At 50.3% G+C, this 20,061-nt stretch overlaps 1 protein-coding gene across 1 annotated transcript in view; it reads right to left on the reverse strand.

Annotated features, from left to right (window-relative positions):
* Positions 1-20,061, reverse strand: part of TRAPPC10 (trafficking protein particle complex subunit 10) — a 54,984-nt gene that overhangs the window by 7,215 nt on the left and 27,708 nt on the right. The window contains exons 7-19 of the mRNA XM_075197545.1: positions 13,561-13,808; positions 13,304-13,450; positions 12,978-13,092; positions 12,800-12,876; positions 8,670-8,761; positions 8,124-8,264; positions 7,881-7,993; positions 5,295-5,803; positions 2,424-2,565; positions 2,054-2,212; positions 710-912; positions 537-637; positions 309-426 (exon numbers count right to left, since the gene is read on the reverse strand). Of these exons, the coding sequence (XP_075053646.1) occupies positions 309-426; positions 537-637; positions 710-912; positions 2,054-2,212; positions 2,424-2,565; positions 5,295-5,803; positions 7,881-7,993; positions 8,124-8,264; positions 8,670-8,761; positions 12,800-12,876; positions 12,978-13,092; positions 13,304-13,450; positions 13,561-13,808 (2,165 nt within the window). The remainder of the gene's footprint in view (positions 1-308; positions 427-536; positions 638-709; positions 913-2,053; positions 2,213-2,423; positions 2,566-5,294; positions 5,804-7,880; positions 7,994-8,123; positions 8,265-8,669; positions 8,762-12,799; positions 12,877-12,977; positions 13,093-13,303; positions 13,451-13,560; positions 13,809-20,061) is intronic.

The following is a 20,061-nucleotide window of genomic DNA, read 5'->3' on the forward strand; positions in this document are numbered from 1 at the left end:
GTGTTTGGGGATGGGGTACGATGCGGGGCACGATGTGGAGCACGAGGAGGGTTGAGACTGGCTAAAAGTATTTATTGCAGTGGAATAAGGGATCAATTCATCAGGGCTCGCTGAACAATAACACGCATGATGGTGAGAACAACAATGGCCTCTCCACTGGCTACAATACATCCCCAGAACAGAGCACCCAGAGGGTGTGGGATCTACAGTGATGCTCTGGGGGAGGATTGTTCATTTCTGACATCTATGGAGTTATATAATCTTTGTAATGACCCCAGCAGCATGGTGCAGTGCATTGTGGGCGTTACCTGGCTATCCATGGAGTGCAAGGGGCGAAACTGTAGATCTCGGGAGGAACCGAGGCAGCTGCCAGACAGCTGGAAATCACAGTCACAGGAGTTCTCCACACAGACCTGGATGTATTTCCTGCGAGGGGAAGAGAACACGACGGTAAATAGTGACCTTATTGTACAGATATAATTACGGAAGGGGAACAGAGGAGGGATCTAGGAGAAGAGATTTAGGGTCCACAATACCTTGTACCGGAGGACAGCAGCGTGTGCTGCGCTTTCAGAGGCAGCTGGAAAGTCAAACTGATAATGGTGGAATAAATGGACCATGGACACTCAACAGAAACCTGTGGAAATAAAGAGTCAGCAATGCCCAGAGGTCTATAGACAGCCTGTGTCCTATGACCGTGGTCACTCACCCGCTGCTCCGTCACACTAGCACTCTGAGCGTCCTCCTTCCCTTTACGTGGAACCTCCCCATTTACTAAATGTCCCCCTTCAGGTAACAGAGACACGACGTCTAATTCAAACTCCATGAGATGATACGGGGGGGCCGGGGGCAGAGAGATGCTGGTCACCTTGTCGGAGCGATGAATACTGAGCGCACAGACAGAAACTTCACCTGGAAGACACGAAAATCATAAGAACTGTAAAAGATCCTGGCAGGAGATCAGGTGTCTAGGATAGAAATGGGCACAGGAGGGGGCACTAATTCAGGATGGACGGTGCATAGTGGAATATAGAGGGGATTTCACTTACCATTAAATCCTTTTCTCCTTCAGCAGTTTGGGGACACATTAATCCCCAGAAGACAGGACAAAGGCTCCTCCTCTTCCCCACAAGCCTCCTGCCTCCCCAGTACCCCGCGATGAGATGGACATGGACTGTAAGTCCTAGATCCTTTTACTTCCCCGTCTGATAGCACCTCGGCTGTCCCCGGAAGCATATAATACACCCCCTTAGTCCACCAGCTCCCGATGTAGGACACCCAGCCTGTCTGTGGCTTCCGTTGTATGCTTATGGCTGTAGTCCATGTAGCGGTTACATTATAGTCGTTCAGCCCATGAAATGAATGTCTCTGCCTGAAATCTATCATGAACCAATAGAACTGAAGCATGATGCTGACTCCTCCCCCAAGCGAGTCTCTGACTTCTTTATCTAACAGGCAGCCGGGTATGTGACCTATCAGGCACCAACTATTATTAATGAGGTACACTGCAGCCTATCGATTCACAAGAAACCTCATTAATATTAGTCAGTGCCTGATAGGCCACATACTGCTTTAGCCCCAAATAACGGATACCTCTGCTGTGTGTAGATCCACTTTAAACATGGGACAGCTTCTGTATCTTTTAGTGTTGTCAGCCAGAGACTCACTGTCCCCTCATACCTCCAATACATACTAGGAAAGAACGCCCAAAAGCAGAGACCTCCTTGATCTAACTTAAAACTGGGGTGTAAGATCGGGATAAGCTCCCAGTTCCAACAGATAAGTAGTAACTGACTCCTAAAGGGTAGGTCTGAGAGCATTCCCAATATAAAACCTAAACCTACACTACACAACCAGCAGAACCACCTAAACTAAAAGATAGGTCCTGTATTGGGGGGAGGAGTCAGCATAAAGCTTCAGTTCTATTGGCTGTCCTGCCTCCTGATGGCGATACAAAGATTTACAGAACCGCTGAGTGCGTCCGTATCACCTGACATAGTCCGGCACACGGGGCCGTGTGGTGAGCGGGGGAAGGGCTAACACCACTGCTCACCGTGGCTGTTCTGATAGATGGACGCTGTGCTGTCCGTCCCTGGAATAATGGGCATAGTATCGGCGTTATTGAGCTGTAGGGTGTCTCCTTGTTTCACACGATAATGTCCAGTTGTCACTGTAAACTTTAACTTCTGTGGAACCCCAGCCAGGAGGCTCTCTGCAGAAGTGATGGAGAGATACAGTTAGTTACTGACACATTAAGGGTGTTGCCCCCAATTCCCAATTGTTATATACGGGCCCAACTATTCAACACAGCCCCAAAATATCACAATACAGACACCAGGAATATTATTTCTCTGCTCAGTGTTTGTATTACTGAGCTCTAACCCGGCGATGGTCATTATTCCGTCACGTACTGCGCCACTTACCACTCAGCGGCTCCACCTTCAGCTGCGGCTCCTGAGAGTAAACATCATATTGCACAATTGGGTAAACGTGGGGCAGCAGCAGCTGAACCTCTCCAAAAGATGCCGCAAGCTGGCGTAAGGTGTAGGTGCCGGGTTCCTGGGCCTGGGGGAAGATGGCAGATTATAGGTAGAGAAGCACCATGAAAACACTGCAGATACAGGTATAGGAATTATCACTGCAACTACTGTACTCATTCTTCTGACCAATGTCTGGGACAGCTACCAATCCTTACATCCAAGATCCCCACCCTCTGCTGCGTATCTACACTATCCCCGGAGCTCTGATCACAGGGAGGAATAGAGAGAGCGCACCGCTATCGCCCGCCTGCGGTAGGAGGAATACAGAGAGAGCACAGGTATCTCACGCCTGCGGTAGGAGGAATACAGAGGGTGCACAGGTATCTCACGCCTGTGGTAGGAGGAATACAGAGGGTGCACAGGTATCTCACGCCTGTGGTAGGAGGAATACAGAGGGCGCACCGATATCCCCCGCCAGCGGTAGGAGGAATACAGAGGGTGCACAGGTATCTCACGCCTGCGGTAGGAGGAATACAGAGGGTGCACAGGTATCTCCTGCCTGCGGTAGGAGGAATACAGAGGGTGCACAGGTATCTCACGCCTGCGGTAGGAGGAATACAGAGGGTGCACCGGTATCTCACGCCTGCGGTAGGAGGAATACAGAGGGTGCACAGGTATCTCACGCCTGCGGTAGGAGGAATACAGAGGGTGCACCGCTATCCCCCGCCAGCGGTAGGAGGAATACAGAGGGTGCACAGGTATCTCACGCCTGCGGTAGGAGGAATACAGAGGGTGCACCGGTATCTCACGCCTGCGGTAGGAGGAATACAGAGGGTGCACAGGTATCTCACGCCTGTGGTAGGAGGAATACAGAGAGAGCACAGGTATCTCACGCCTGCGGTAGGAGGAATACAGAGAGAGCACAGGTATCTCACGCCTGCGGTAGGAGGAATACAGAGGGTGCACCGATATCTCCCGCCTGCGGTAGGAGGAATACAGAGGGTGCACAGGTATCTCCCGCCTGCGGTAGGAGGAATACAGAGGGTGCACAGGTATCTCACGCCTGCGGTAGGAGGAATACAGAGGGTGCACAGGTATCTCACGCCTGCGGTAGGAGGAATACAGAGGGTGCACAGGTATCTCACGCCTGTGGTAGGAGGAATACAGAGGGTGCACCGCTATCCCCCGCCAGCGGTAGGAGGAATACAGAGGGTGCACCGCTATCCCCCGCCAGCGGTAGGAGGAATACAGAGGGTGCACAGGTATCTCACGCCTGCGGTAGGAGGAATACAGACGGCGCACCGCTATCCCCCGCCAGCGGTAGGAGGAATACAGAGGGCGCACCGATATCTCCCGCCTGCGGTAGGAGGAATACAGAGGGTGCACAGGTATCTCACGCTTGCGGTAGGAGGAATACAGAGGGTGCACAGGTATCTCACGCCTGCGGTAGGAGGAATACAGAGGGTGCACAGGTATCTCACGCCTGCGGTAGGAGGAATACAGAGAGAGAACAGGTATCTCACGCCTGTGGTAGGAGGAATACAGAGAGAGCACAGGTATCTCACGCCTGCGGTAGGAGGAATACAGAGAGAGCACAGGTATCTCACGCCTGCGGTAGGAGGAATACAGAGGGTGCACAGGTATCTCACGCCTGCGGTAGGAGGAATACAGACGGCGCACCGCTATCCCCCGCCAGCGGTAGGAGGAATACAGAGGGCGCACCGATATCTCCCGCCTGCGGTAGGAGGAATACAGAGGGTGCACAGGTATCTCCCGCCTGCGGTAGGAGGAATACAGAGGGTGCACAGGTATCTCCCGCCTGCGGTAGGAGGAATACAGAGGGCGCACCGATATCTCCCACCTGCGGTAGGAGGAATACAGAGGGCGCACCGATATCTCACGCCTGCGGTAGGAGGAATACAGAGGGCGCACCGGTATCTCCCGCCTGCAGTAGGAGGAATACAGAGGGCGCACCGGTATCTCCCGTCTGTACATCACTTTAAGTTAGTACATGGGATGTATGTGTAATAATGTATTCTGTTCCTGGATCACTGTATTGGTGGAAGATCAGGCCCCTCATCACTTCATATTTAGTACTGTGCAAAAGTTTTAGGCACGTTTGGAAAAAAAATGCTGCAAAGTAAGATTGTTTTTAGAAATAGAAGTGTTAATAGTTTGTTTTTAGGAATTAACAAAATGCAAAGTGAATGAACAGATAATAAATCTAAATCAAATCAATATTTGGTGTGACCACCTTTTGTCTTCAAAACAGCATCAATTCTTCTAGGTACACTTGCACACAGTTTTAGAAGGAACTCGATAGGAAGGTTGTTCCATCTTGGAGAACTAACCACAGATCTTCTGTACTCAAATCCTTCTGTCTCTTCATGTAATCGCAGACAGGGCTCTGTGGGGGCCATATTATCACTTCCAGGACTCCTTGTTCTTCTTTACGATTTGAGCAAGCCTACATCCACAGAAGATCTAGTTCTCCAGATGTTTGGAGCAACCACCCTGCCAAGATCCTTCAAAACTGTGTGCAAGTGTACCTAGAAGAACTGATGCTGTTTTGAAGGCAAAGGGAGGTCACACATTGATTTGATTTAGATTTCTATTCTGTTCACTTTGCATTTTGTTTATTGCTAAAAATAAACTATTAACACTTCTATATTTGAAAGCCTTCTTACTTTGCAAAAGTTTTAGGCAGCTGTGGAAAAAATGCTGCACAGTATTGTATAACACCCCACACACAGGCCCTGTAATCTATACAGCAATGCAGCAGGACCGTGTTCTATTCTAGGAGATGTATAGTACCTGAGTGTGGAAGGTCAGGCGATTGAGTCCCGGCTGTAGGGTGACATTGCTGCACCGCAGAGTGTGCGCTCCATCATCCAGGTTGATCCCGGAGTGTCGGTCCACAGGAGAAGACGAGTCCTGGGCTCGGAGTAACATGTGGACATTCTTACAGATCACACCTGTGCTCACCAGTCCTCCTTCTGAGGGGCTCTTCTCATACATCTCTGCCAGCTCTAGCACAGGCGGAGCTCCTCGAACACCCATAGGTGCCTCGCTCTGGAAGAAGACAGCGCCACCTGCTGGCTTGTGCCGAGTCAGCCACTCTGCAGTTTTGCGGTAGCTGTTTTTGTCCAGGCTGTAATGGAAGTATCCTGAGAGATGCTCGAGGTGAAACGGTTCTGGCATCAGGCTGAGGAGTGTCAGCTCCATGCACAGGGAGCCACCAACGTGAACCACTGCATTGGGGGGCTCAAACTGTAGGGATGTCAGCTGAGCAAATGAGCCAAAAGGGAGACAAATGTGATTACCTGAGGAAGAGAGAGGAGAGTTAGACACATTCGGATCCAGCAGGTTTCGCTGTCAGACACAATTAAAGCTACATTGTCTTAATCAATACTATTCCACTCGCTGACTGCGGGAGCACTGACAGACAGCGGAGAGCAGGAAACATACAGACAACAAAGAGTAAAGCATGAACACCCACTAATGGTTACCCCGGAACAGACCCGCACTGCGTCTACACATCCGCTTATCACATTCCAAGCTACACTGGGACCGTACTCCCCGGAAACTCCCCCGTAACAATCAGTATCCACCCAGCTTTATAAGTTTGTGGACAGACCTGGAATTCTGAACGGTGAAACATCACCGCAGTATCCAACACACTAACACTTCACTTATTTGTGGCTTAAACTTATCATGTGAGTGAGGGGACATTGTGTCTAGTGTGTGTGTGTCACTACTAAGCAACAGCCACAACCCACCCACCTTCCATCAGACAGTGCCAGGATGGGGTCCCTATCCCCCGCCGTCCTCTCGCCGTGGTCGGGTCCCTATCCCCCGTCGTCCTATCGCCAGGTTCTGGTCCCTATCCCCCGACATCCGATCGCCAGAATCTGGTCCCTATCCCCCGCCGCCCTATCGCCAGGATATGGTCCCAATCCCCGCCATCTTATCGGCAGGATATGGTCCCTATCCCCCGCCATCCGATCGCCAGGATCGGGTCCCAATCACTCACCATCCGATCGCCAGGATCTGGTCCCTATCCCCCGCCGTCCTCTCGCCGGGATCGGGTCCCTATCGCCCGCCGTGGTCGGGTCCCTATCCCCCGTCGTCCTATCGCCAGGATCTGGTCCCTATCCCCCCGACATCCGATCGCCAGAATCTGGTCCCTATCCCCCGCCACCCTATTGCCAGGATATGGTCCCAATCCCCGCCGTCTTATCGCCAGGATATGGTCCCTATCCCCCTGCCACCCTATCGCCAGAATCGGGTCCCTATCCCCCGCCATCCGATCGCCAGGATCGGGTCCCTATCCCCCGCCGCCTTATTGCCAGGATATGGTCCCTATCCCCCGCATTCCGATCGCCAGGATCTGGTCCCTATCCCCCGCCATCCGATCGCCAGGATATGGTCCATATCCCCCTGCCGCCCTATCGCCAGGATATGGTCCCTATCCCCCTATCGTCAGCATATGGTCCCTATTGCCAGGATCGGGTCCCTATCCCCCGCCGTCCTATCGCCAGGATCGGGTCGCTATACCCCACCGTCCTATCGCCAGGATCGGGTCCCAATCACCCACCATCCGATCGCCAGGATCTGGTCCCTATCCCCCGCCATTCGATCGCCAGGATCTGGTCCCTATCCCCTGCCATCCGATCGCCAGGATCTGGTCCCTATCCCCCGCCATCCGATCGCCAGGATCTGGTCCCTATCCCCCGCCATCCGATCGCCAGGATCTGGTCCCTATCCCCCGCCATCCGATCGCCAGGATCTGGTCCCTATCCCCCGCCATCCGATCGCCAGGATCTGGTCCCTATCCCCCGCCATCCGATCGACAGGATCTGGTCCCTATTATTATTATTATTAATTTTTATTTATAGGGCGCCACTAGGTATCCGTAGCGCCGTACAGGGACAAAGTTACAATACAAAGGTGAGACAGCACGATACAGTAAACAAAACGCACAGTAACTCCGAGATCTCAAAGCACAGCTAGAGGGGCGGGGGAGGGGAGAGGGGAAGGTCCCGCATACGGCGGAGCCCAAGAGGGCACGGAAGGCAGGGAAACCCCCAGAGTGGAGAGGAGGGAGCAAGAGGGAACGGGGAGGAGGAGGGCAAGGTAGCTGGAGAGCAGAGTTAAAAGTGGTGAAGACAGGAGGAGAGATGACCCTGCTCAAAGGAGCGTACAATCTATCCCCGCCGTCCTATCGCCAGGATCTGGTCCCTATCCCCCGCCATCTGATCGCCAGGATCTGGTACCTATCCCCCTGCCGCCCAATCGCCAGGATCGGGTCCCTATCCCCCGCCATCCTATCGCCAGGATCCTGTCACACCCCGCCAGCTGTACACTAATATTACATGGGTGACTGACGAGGCAGCGTACCTCCAGTGCAGGTATTCTGCGCAGAGAAAGAAAGGATCTCATGACAGTATCTGACGCGCTCATCCTGAGAGAGGTTCCCATCAGCGGCCAGGCGACTACAGGTCTGCAGGTATCTGCGGTGATGTCAAGGAGAACACATATAGAGAACTATGATGTCACATAATCCAGAGATAGGAAAGAAAAAAGGAGAAAGTGTGTGGAACGCTGCATGTTATGGACATTTAGGAAACAGATGGAGGATACGGCTCAGTTTGTCCCAGCAGCTTCTGACACTCCACCAGCTGTTTCCTCGTGTGAGTTATGGGCAGCGCCCAACCCTCAGACTGGTACATACGGAGAGCCCCCTGCAGGTAGGGCTCAGCTTTCTGCGGTAAGGACTTCCTCCTGGGGGACAAAAAACAACAGAGATAAGACAAAAGGCCCCCATTCGTCACATCACCCCGATTCTCTAATGGAAAATACTTGTGCAGAATATAATCTATTCACCAGGTCCTTACATTGAATTATTGCATGTCCGCACATAAAGACCACACTCCAAATATAATTAACTAATGTCTCCCACAACCAAGTACGAGGGTAGAATCGGTGTCCAGACAATTAAAATGTCCCATTACTGTCCAAAACTATGGGCACTGCCTCAATAGTTACAACCTGTTCTATCAGACCCCAGGGCGTCTAGACGAAGGTTCAATGAAACATCAGACATGGAGATACAGAAAGGCATACACAGGAAAATGGGGTGCTGAGAAGCAGAGAAGAAATTATGGGGTGCAGTGTTAGGATATTTACATATAAAAGTCGGCCAGGTCCTTCCCCACCAGCTTAGCAGATCGAGTTCTCCCAATGCTGTTGTACATCTCTATGGTGGCATGGGCCAGATCCTGCAGAGACATATGGAAGTAAAGGTAGATGGAGATTGTTGAACTTACTGTAAAATCCATTTCTGAGGCTCTAGGGGAACACAGGCAGTGGGTCATGTGATACCCCGAGGTGGCAAGATAATAGAAACAAGAAGCTACTCCTCCTTCTACCTATATCACCTGTCTTCTTCTCAGCTTACAACTAGACCACAAGGAGACAAGAAGCAAAATAGAACAAAAATCTTTTATCCTTCACCATTCTAGGGATAAAGATAGTGATGTGTCCTAAAGCAGCCCCCAACCGGAGGGAAGAGTTGCCTGGAAGTGATCAGCTGCTGCTGGACCTTCAAACCAAAGGTGACCTCCCCAGGCAATGTTGTAAGACAAGGAGGTGGGCACTCCGTAAACCTGATCCCGGGATGGTACATGACGTATTGTGCCATCTGTCGGTACATCTGTCTATCAGGAGTCATCATATTCCTTATCGTACTGTCTAAATGTTATCTAATGTCGAATGTCTCCTCTCTGCTAAAGCCAGGGGCCACTTCTCCCTTCTCATCCTCCTTGACCTCTCTGCAGCCTTTGACACCGTTGACCACCCCTCCTCCTTCACACCCTCCAGTCTTTCGGCCTCTCCGGCCCAGTCCTGTCCTGGTTCACCTCTTACCTTACTCACCGATCCTTCTCTGTCACCACCTCTGGGTCTCTCTCGCCCCCGTCCACCCTTCCAGTCGGGGTCCCTCAGGGCTCTGTTCTGGGACCCTTACTCTTCTCTCTATACACCTCCTCCCTGGGTGAACTCATCAGCTCCTTCGGCTTCAGCTACCACCTTTACGCTGACGACACTCAACTATACCTCTCCTCTTCTGATCTCTCTCACTCCCTCCTCTCTAGGGTGTCCGCCTGCCTCTCTCTGCCATCTCCTCTCGATTCCTCAAACTTAACCTTGCCAAAACTGAGCTCATATTTTTTTCCTCCCTCTCATACCTCATCCCCTTCTGACCTCTCCATCACTGTCGACAACACCTCTATCTCCCCTGTCCCCCAACTTCGCTGCCTTGGTGTCATCCTCGACTCCTCTCTCTCCTTTGGCCCCCACATCCTCTCTCTTGCTAAATCCTGCCGCTTCCAGCTGCGCAACATCGCTCGCATCCGGCCCTTCCTCTCCCAAGATGCCACCAAATGTTTTATCCACTCTCTGATCATCTCCCGCCTGGACTACTGCAACCTCCTCCTCACTGGCCTCCCACACTCTCATCTCGATCCCCTTCGATCTGTTCTTAACGCTGCCGCTAGGCTTATTTTCCTTTTTTGCCGCTCCTCTTCTGTCTCCCCCCTCTACCTAGCCCTTCACTGGGTCCCATTCCCCTTCAGAATCCTCTTTAAGCTCCTCACACTCACCTACAAGGCCCTCGCCAACTCCACTGCGCCCTACATCTCCACCCTTCTCTCTATTCATGCTCCATCCCACCCTCTCCGTTCTGCCTCTGACCGTCGCCTCTCTTCCCCCCTTATAACCTCCTCCCACGCGCGTATCTAAGACTTCGCCCGCGCTGCCCCCCTCCACTGGAACAAGCTCCCTCCCTCCATCAGAACTTCCCCTAATCTGTCCAGTTTCAAATGGGCCCTAAAAACCCACCTTTTTCTTAAAGCCTTTCTGTCTCCCACTTAATTTCCTACCTTATCTTCTGCCTCCGCCCCCCTACTCTCCCTCTCTCCCCTGCGTCTCTGTCTGTCCACCCCTCCCCTTAGATTGTACGCTCCTCTGAGCGGGGCCATCTCTCCTCCTGTTTCCACCACTTCTAACTCTGCTCTCCAGCTACTTAGCCCTCCTCCTCGAGGGTCCTCCACCCCACGTCCACTCTCGCTCCCTCCCCCCTGGGGGTCTCCCTGTCTTCCGCGCCCTCCTTTTTGGGCCCCGTCGTTTGCGGATCCTCCCTCCCCCTTCCCCGCCCTCTCTAGCTGTGCATTGAGCTTACTGAGTTGCTGTGTTTACTGTACTGTGCTGTCTCCCATTGTATTGTAATTTGTTTGTCTCTGTACGGCGCTGCAGACGCCTTGTGGCGCCTTATAAATAAAAATGAATAATAATAATAATAATAATAATAATAAATAATAATGTTCATGCAAACGTAACTAAATACAGAACAGATCGATCCAATGACCTCGCACTACATCCAAGGAGAGAAGGGCTGGAGTTGTGGTGGTACAAAGATGGTACCACCAACTCATTATGTGAAGACCTCAAACAACCCCACCTTGGAACCTTACACAGGACCAGCCTGTTTTACAGAGAGCTATGGGAAGCAGCAGCCAGCTCAGAAACCTGCCTGAGACCTTCCTAGCCACAGCAATATCTAGAAGAAAAACTAACTTCCATAGAAGACTAAAGGTAACAGAGCGAAGCTGCTCAAGGAGGACACCGCAGGACCTCCATAACAAAGTTCTCACAGAAATATAAGAGAACAGGAAAGGTGACCTGGCATGGCAGCTAAAATTAAGTGCAGCGTCCTACATGTAGAATGTGTGGCCAAGATATTAGAGGCAAGCCGGCAGTGCTGTCCTGGACGTGCCATGTTGTATCCTCTCCAGGAGTTATTCTGCCCAAATGAAAGTGGTTTCCATCATCTTTGCGGGTGCAAAGAACAAGTGAAAAACCACAACCACAGGTGGGAAAAAAGTCTCTTCAGAAAACGGTCTAATCCCTTGTCCAAAGGGTAAGGCTGGGTACACACTACAGGCTTTTCAACTGTTTAACGGGAAATCACCCGATAAACAACTTTTCGACTCAATATTGTACTAGTATTTACACTGAAACGATGATCATTCTAAAGCACATTATACCGTTTCATTTGATTTTTAAACTGAACTAAAAATCTTGTTCAGCGATGGAACGATGTTGTTTCAATCCTGCAGTGTGTATGTACTAACGATCAGGATCTCCATAGAGTTTACAGAGTCAGGATCTTATCAGCAGATGGTTATAACAGATGAAGATCACAGATCTGATGATAAATCTTGCAAAACGTGTATAGTGTGTACACAGGAATCGGCTGCTGATCAGGAGTCGTTACAGATATGGCATCGGGAGAAATTTTCTGTAGTGTGTACTCAACCTAATAAAAGGACCCTGCATCCGGAAAAGAAGCCGTAGTCTTCTTAGATGGCAAAGAAAGCAGAGGAACCACAGCTGGAAAGGTTTCCCAGAACTTAATATATATCCCTAAAAATAGGGCGTAGAGATCCAAAACGTTAAAGTGTTTGGCTGGATGTGTCCATTCACCCGACATCAAAACCATCAAAGATCTGGACTGAGGGGATAAATACAGAATAAGTCGCAGGGAGGTACGCGTCAGGTACAGAGATGTCTATGTCCTCATCCTTTTCCTCTGAGGAAACCATTCCCTAGAGTCTAGCTAAGATAGTCTTCAATCTGCCTGCAAAGGTCTGTGATTGACTGAACTAGGGACCTAGCTCAGGCACTTATTCTGGCCATTGCCCACCAGGAAATGTGGACTCAGGATTAGCCAGGATTGTTACACCCCTGGGGTGACACAAGCAGTGCAGAGGGAGTCTGGTTGTCCCACAGGTAAGACAGACATAATTCTGGACCAGCTAAGCCGTGAACCTAGCACCCTTCACATGCATGCCTGAGAATCTGACATTTCATTGCCATGAATATGGACTCACTTGCCACTTTCTAAAATATTTCCCTGAAAAAGGGGATCCCGAGTGTGTTTTTTACATGCTATATTAAGCCTAGAGGATGGAAAAGTCCATATCCATTGAAGGAAAGAGCGTGGCTGCTGCCCAGGACACTACTACTTATCATAGACAGCTGGAGGTCCACCTGATCCATCGTGGAGGTGGGAGTAACTCCCATCCGTTCACTGATCATGCTCACGAGGACACCCGAGGCTGTTCCTCAAATAATAAAAATAAATAAAGAAAATAAAAGCTGGTTATTAGGAGGAGTCTGTTCCAGCATCTTGGCTCTTAGGGGTGAAACATAAGCCACCATCTGTGTCCGGCTACTGAAGGAGAAATGGGTTCACTCACCAAATAATGTTTCTCAAAGGCTTCCTCCGATGACAGCGCCTCCTGCAGCTTCTTGTATGGACTCTGAGCAGTGTTAGCTGTGGGAACCAGAGGGGACAGAGACAAAAGTACATGGACTGTAAAAAACATCATCAGCCCCACACAAGCTTATTGTCACAGGTCTGCCAGCCACCCTCACCTGTCTCTGGTCTCTCTGCTCCCAGACCAGCTAGTAGATCCACAGTCCTCTGAAGGTCCTCTGAGCAAGGACCACTCTCTGACACCAAGCCACACAGTGATCCCAGAGACTGCAGCTGTGACAGAGTAACCAGAGTAAGAAGTCATTCACATCCAAACCATGCAAGATGTAGTGACAGACAGGGTGTGGTACGTCACAGTGGTGACCACCCCTCCGACAACTGTTGTACAGACAGGGTGTGGTACGTCACGGTGGTGACCACCCCTCCGACAACAGTTGTACAGACAGGGTGTGGTACGTCACATCTCATATAGCGACAGACAGACCTTTTCCGTTGCATAGCTCCACAGCCCCACGGTGTGCGAGATGTTAGCGTCAATCTGAGATTTCTCACAACAGCCCTCAATTCTCTGTAGCACTTCCAGACAACTCAGGAACACCCAGCAGTCCAGAGCCCCAGGTGGGACAGAAACCTGTAGGCAAGGACAACAGATCTTCACTGGCCCCTAGATCTGCCACATACACCCATCGCTACAAGTCCAAAAGGAGCCTCCATAGCACAACTGGAAACACACCCTCTCACCTCCAGCAGTCGCAGCTCCTGCACACAGTTATGGAGAAGCTCCAGGGCCCGGTTGGCTACTTCCCAGGGCCGCTGTAGGAACAGAAGCAAGGTACACTGGCGGGAGAACAGGTAACTGCGCAGTTCAAGCAAGTTAGCTCGACGTCTCTGGATCAAGTCTCTTTTCTCCATGTCAATGGGCTTTCGAAGAGCAAGACCGTCCCAACTCTGCACCGGCTGACAGAAGGAGCTCAGCCAGTTCGCTCCATCTGCGAAATAAAGGTCAGAATGTTTACGTTGTTCAGAGAATGAAAGAATCAACAGAACCGTTTTTACGTCAATAAAGACATGGGGCAGAACTTGTCATACAGTGCAGTGCGATACTGGATTCTAGTAGCAGTTTACAGAACCCACCGGGCTGTAATAAAATCACCAGATTAACGAATATTCCAGGGATACTGCAGATAACGCTACGGCAGTGTGATTACAGCAGAGATATTCTGCAGATAACGCTACGGCAGTGTGATTACAGCAGAGATATTCTGCAGATAACGCTACGGAGATATTCTGCAGATAACGCTACGGCAGTGTGATTACAGCAGAGATATTCTGCAGATAACGCTACGGAGATATTCTGCAGATAACGCTACGGCAGTGTGATTACAGCAGAGATATTCTGCAGATAACGCTACGGCAGTGTGATTACAGCAGAGATATTCTGCAGATAACGCTACGGAGATATTCTGCAGATAACGCTACGGCAGTGTGATTACAGCAGAGATATTCTGCAGATAACGCTACGGCAGTGTGATTACAGCACAGAGATATTCTGCAGATAACGCTACGGCAGTGTGATTACAGCAGAGATATTCTGCAGATAACGCTACGGCAGTGTGAGTACAGCACAGAGATATTCTGCAGACAACGCTACGGCAGTGTGATTACAGCAGAGATATTCTGCAGATAACGCTACGGCAGTTTGAATACTGTACGAAGATATTCCACGTACGCTGCAGAAATCGCTATAGCAGGAACCTCCTTACAGAACATACAACACGTGAGCTACAGGTAAGCTTTCATACATGTTTACCCAGTTGAGAAAAGAGGATTTATGTACTTACGTTAAATCCGTTTCTCTGATTCCGTCTGGGGGACACTGCTTACCATGGGGTTGTGGAGGGAGCTTGGGGAGTTGGCACCTAACTAGTTAACTTTTAGTGCTGCCGACAGACCCCTCCCCTCTACAATCCCCCTGCCTCTTCCTCTTCCTGTCAGTTAATTAAAAAGCACAAGGAGAAAAAAGGGCAGTCGAACAAGAGCACAAAGAAGAAAAGCAGAAGGGAGGGATTGCAGTGTCCCCCAGACGGAATCAGAGAAACGGATTTAACGCAAGTACATAAATCCTCTTTTCTCTTTCATCCAGTCTGGGAGACACTGCTTACCATGGGGACGTTCTAAAGCAGCCCCCTAAGGGTGGGACTACTCTGAAAATCCCACTCGCAAAGCATTACGAGCGAAATTTGCATCCGCGGATGCAAATACATTAAACTGGTAAAATTTTGTAAAGGTGTAGACAGAGGACCAGGTCCCTCTGGCACCGGACGGTTAGCCTTATGTAAGCTTGCCTAATAGTAGCCGTAATCCATCTTGCAATGGACTGTTTTGAGGCTGGCCAGCCTCTCTTATTAGCATCATAAAGAACAAACAGAGAATCAGTACGTCTAATCTGAGAAGTTCTTTTGACATAAATGCGGAGAGCCCTAACCACATCTAACTTTTCCATAGACTGTTGATCCGAATGGGAAGTAGATGAGAAGACCGGAAATACAATTTCTTGGTTCAGATGGAAAACCGAAACTGCTTTAGGAACGAAAGAAGGGAGGGTTCTTAACACCGCTCTGTCCTCGTGGAAAACCAGATATGGTTCCCGACAAGACAGAGCTCCTAATTCTGAAAGCCTACGTGCAGATGCAATAGCCAAAAGAAAGAGGACCTTCCAGGTCAACCATTTCAAATCTGCCACAAGTAAAGGCTCAAAGGGAGGCCCTTTAAGCATATCCAGCACCAGATTGAGATCCCACGGTGCTGTAGGCGGAACATAGGGAGGCTGAATATGCAAGACTCCCTGGAGGAAAGTCCTAATATCTGGCAAATCCGCTAATTTCAGGTGAAAAAAGACTGAAAGTGCCGATACCTGAACTTTTAGGGAACCTAAACGAAGCCCTGCTTCCATGCCATCTGAAGAAAAGCCAATAAACGAGGGAGACGAAAAGATTTTTATTTTCACACCATCTGATATAGGTTTTCCAAATCCGGTGATAGATGCGAGTGGAGACTGGCTTTCTGGCTCGCATCATAGTGTTCACCACACTGGAGGAAACAACCTCTAGCCCTCCAGAGGCTGGCTTCAACAGGCATGCCGTTAACTGATCTGAGGTAATTCTGGTAACGGAAGGGACCCTGCAGAAGGAGGTCGACTCGAGATGGAAGACGAAACCCCGGTCCTTCTGCCATAGAGAGTATGTCCGCGTACCAGACTCGGCACGGCCATGAGGGAGCTATCAGAATTACTGGCAGACCTCCTTGTTTTACTCGTCTGAGCACACGAGGAAGCATGGGAATCAGAGGGAACAGGTATCCCAACCTGAAGTCCCATGACATCGTCATTACGTCCACTGCCACCGCTAAGGGGTCCCTTGCCCTTGCGCGAAATGTGTGAACCTTTCTGTTGTGTCTGGAGGCCATGAGATCTATATCCGGAAGACCCCACCTCTGAGCCAGAGACTGGAACACTTCTGGATGGAGTGACCACTCTCCTGGCATCATCTGATTTCGACTTAAGTAGTCGGCCTCCCAATTTCTTATTCCTGGAATGAATACTGCCGATATTGCTGGAACATATAGTTCTGCCCAAATCAAGATTTGAGTTGCAATTTTCATTGCAGCTACACTCCTGGTTCCTCCCTGTCTGTTGACATATGCCACAGCCATGGCATTGTCGGACTGACGGGGTGGTCCTGGAGGAGGGACTGGGCTCCCCGAAGGGCTAAAAGAATAGCCTTCAATTCCAGCACGTTTATTGAAGGGTCGACTCCTGAACCGACCAAAAGCCCTGGAGCCGGAGATGTAGGATCACCGCCCCCAACCTTTCAGGCTGGCGTCTGTCGTGGCTATGATCCATAACCATGGAGCGAAGGACCTACCCACCGTCATGTGATCCCGAATCAGCCACCACTGGAGTGATTGTCTCGTCCTCGGGGATAGAGAGATCCTCTGGAGATCTAAGCGAAGGTGGGATTCTGACCATTTTGTCAACAGATCCCACTGGAAACAACGAGAATGGGCTCGACCAAAGGGGATGGTCTCGAAGGAGGCCACCATCTTTCCCAGCAGCCGCATGCACAAGTGCATTGAGGGGCTGGGGGAAGACAAGACCTCAGTTGCTATGCTCTGAATTGAAGCAACCTTCTCGACAGGCAGGAAAACCTTTTGCTGGCTGGTGTCCACGATGAGGCCTAGGAAAACCATGCGTTGACACGGAACCATCTGGGATTTCTTTAAATTGATCAGCCATCCGTGGCCCTCGAGGACCACTAAGGTGAGGGACAAGTGATGACGTAAGCAATCTACTGAGGAGGATTTGATGAGCAGATCGTCCAAATAAGGCACGACCTGAACTCCCTGAAGGTGAATACATGCTGCCATAACTGACATGACCTTCGTGAAAACCCTCGGCGCTGTTGAGAGGCCGAAGGGGAGGGCCCGAAACTGATAGTGGAAGAATCCCACCGAGAATCTTAGAAGAGACTGATGGTGAATCCATATGGGAATATGGAGGTATGCGTCCTTTATGTCTATGGACGCCATAAACTGATCCTTCTCTAAGCCGTTTATCACTGACCTCAGGGATTCCATGCGAAATTTGTCCACCCTTAAGTGCACATTGAGGCCCTTTAAATTTAGGATGGGGCGAAAGGAGCCGTCCGGCTTCTTGACCAGAAACAGGTTTGAATAAAACCCCTGCCCTTTCTGGTAATCTGGAACCCTGCAGATAACTTTTTGAAAAAGAAGAGAGACTACCCAATCCTGTATAGCCTGCCTTCTTGATGGATCTCGGGGTAGCAGAGTTTGGAAGAAACGATGTGGAGCGGGGCCCAACGGGTCTATCCTGTACCCCTCTGATATAATACCCCGAATCCAAGAATTTTGGGAGGACGCTGCCCACTGTTCCTGAAACAAAGACAGACGTCCCCCCCACTGGCGCCCCTTGCAGAACAGAGTGGTCGTCATGACGCAGGCTTCTCCTGGGATATGGAGGCCTGGCGTCTAGCTGCAAACAAGGATCTCCCCCTGGCAGAGGAGCCTCGAGAATTGGGCTGTCTGCCTCTAAAGGACTGTCCTTTAGGAAAGGAGGTCCCCCGAAAAGGCTGACGAAAAAGAGCTGACCCGAGGGTTCCGGCTCCTGCTAGGGAATACTGGCAAGGAAGTGCTTTTGCCCCTGGTTGCCTGAGAGATCAGGGTATCCAATTCCGGGCCGAACAAACCTGCCGCTGAAAAAGGAATGGTTTCCACAGACTTTTTTGATTCCGCATCTCCTTCCCATGATTTCAGCCATAACTTCTTCTTGCTGAGATAGATGCAGCCTGAATAGAAGAGGATACAGCCGCTGTATACTGGGCCGCCTTATACCGGTACCCCGATGCCTCCTTCAAATGCAAAGCCAGGGGAAGTAAATCAGAGTTCTGTAATGCCTCTGCCAGCTGGTCTGCCCATGCTTCCATGGCTCTAGCAACCCAAGCTGGCGCAAATGTGGGCCTAGAGGAAGAACCCGCAGCCGCAAATATAGATTTTAGCTGGGATTCCACTCTGCGGTGATTGACATCCTTTAGGGATGCAGAACCTGGGGCTGGGAGTAAAGCGTGCTTGGCCAATCGGGCTATAGGAATATCCACTTATGGAATGCTCTCCCAGCGATCCACATCCTCTTCCTGCAAAGGATACAGGGAAGAGAACCTTTGGGAACAGAGAACCTTTTCTCCGGCTGTTTCCAGGCTCCTTCTGCGATATCTCTAAGTTCTACAGAAGGGGGAAAACGGCTAGCCCTTCTTTTGGCTTTCTTAAAAAGATTTCTGTCTCTGGGAGTCGGATCTTCCGGTTCTGGGAGATCCAACGCTTGTCTTACTGTTAAAACTAAATCGTTAATAAATTGGCTTTTAGAGCTTTCTTCCTGTCCCAACGGTAGAACCTGGTCAGGATCAGAATTAATATCCCCCTCTCCCTCTGAAAACCCCTCAGAGTCTGAAAGGACCATAAGGGTATTATCAGATCTAGGCCGCTTCCTTCTAGCAGGCGGAATATTTGGGGATTCGAGTGACTGGTTCAGTTTATCCAAACCCTTTATAAAAGCTGCGGACCATGGCGGCTCTGTGGGAACAGGGGCTTGGTCCGTCTGTAATGAGGAAGGTCCTGGTATAGACGTTCCACTGGAACCAGAGGAAGCAGGGAGGCCCAATGGTGTATTTGGATTATTAGACACCGAAGTTGCCCCACTAGACCACAATTGATTGGATTGAGAAACAATCTGTGCTAAGGAGGAAACCGACTGTGTCAGGGAGGCCACCCCGGCCGGTTCCTCCGATGGAGGGGCTGAGACCTGTTGGGTTTGCGCAGGGGGGACCCCTGCTTCACAAACAGAGCCCCAACGGGTCCTTCTGCCCACAAGTTAATTTTATATGACATTTAGAACACGTAAAAAATATTGATTTAGGGCCCTTTCCCTTATCTGGCATTTCTGAATAAAAGAAGGCACACCAAACACACAGACTTAAATTGAATTTTTTTTAGCTGAGTAGAGAGAGAGAGATATAATATGTATAGAGGAAAGTGTAACTACAAGAATCAACTAATCTAGATAAAAAGTTGTACTTGTAATATTTTAAACACAAAATAATATTTAAGCAGGTAGGAGAACTATAATATAACTCCTACTAGCCCTCTTGTACACAGCAATACAGCATATGTGTTTAAATAAATCAGATACTTAGCCTTAGGCCAAACAGGGGAGAAGTCCAACAGCAGTATCCTGGTGCCTGCTCCATCAGATCTGTTCTCTGTTCCCCGGCTTCTCCTTGGCGCCAGAAGACTGGGACAGACCATCTCTCTCTCAGGAAGGAGGGGGAGCTCTATGTGTTAACTCCCCCCCTTCAGTAGTGCTGCTTTTGCAGCGATTAAAAAATAAAAATTAATTTTCTGTAGCAGAGTAATGGAGGCCTCCAGAGGTCTCCGCAGCGGATAATACCTGATGCCCCCTCCTATGCATGAGGGGGGATCCAGGTATAGCCCCCTTCTTCCTAGGATCTCCTTCCCGAAATCCAAAATGGCCGCCGTCAACTGACATATCCGATAACCGGCACTTTATGCCTGCAATGGCAGCGCCGGTTATCGGGGAGGCTCAGGAGTGACAGCGGTCCGTGAGACCGCTTGTCACTCTTAATTTTAGACACCCTTTCCTCCATCTCCTTT

This window comes from Mixophyes fleayi, chromosome 2, assembly GCF_038048845.1.
Source record: "Mixophyes fleayi isolate aMixFle1 chromosome 2, aMixFle1.hap1, whole genome shotgun sequence".
NCBI classification, from domain to species: domain Eukaryota; kingdom Metazoa; phylum Chordata; class Amphibia; order Anura; family Limnodynastidae; genus Mixophyes; species Mixophyes fleayi.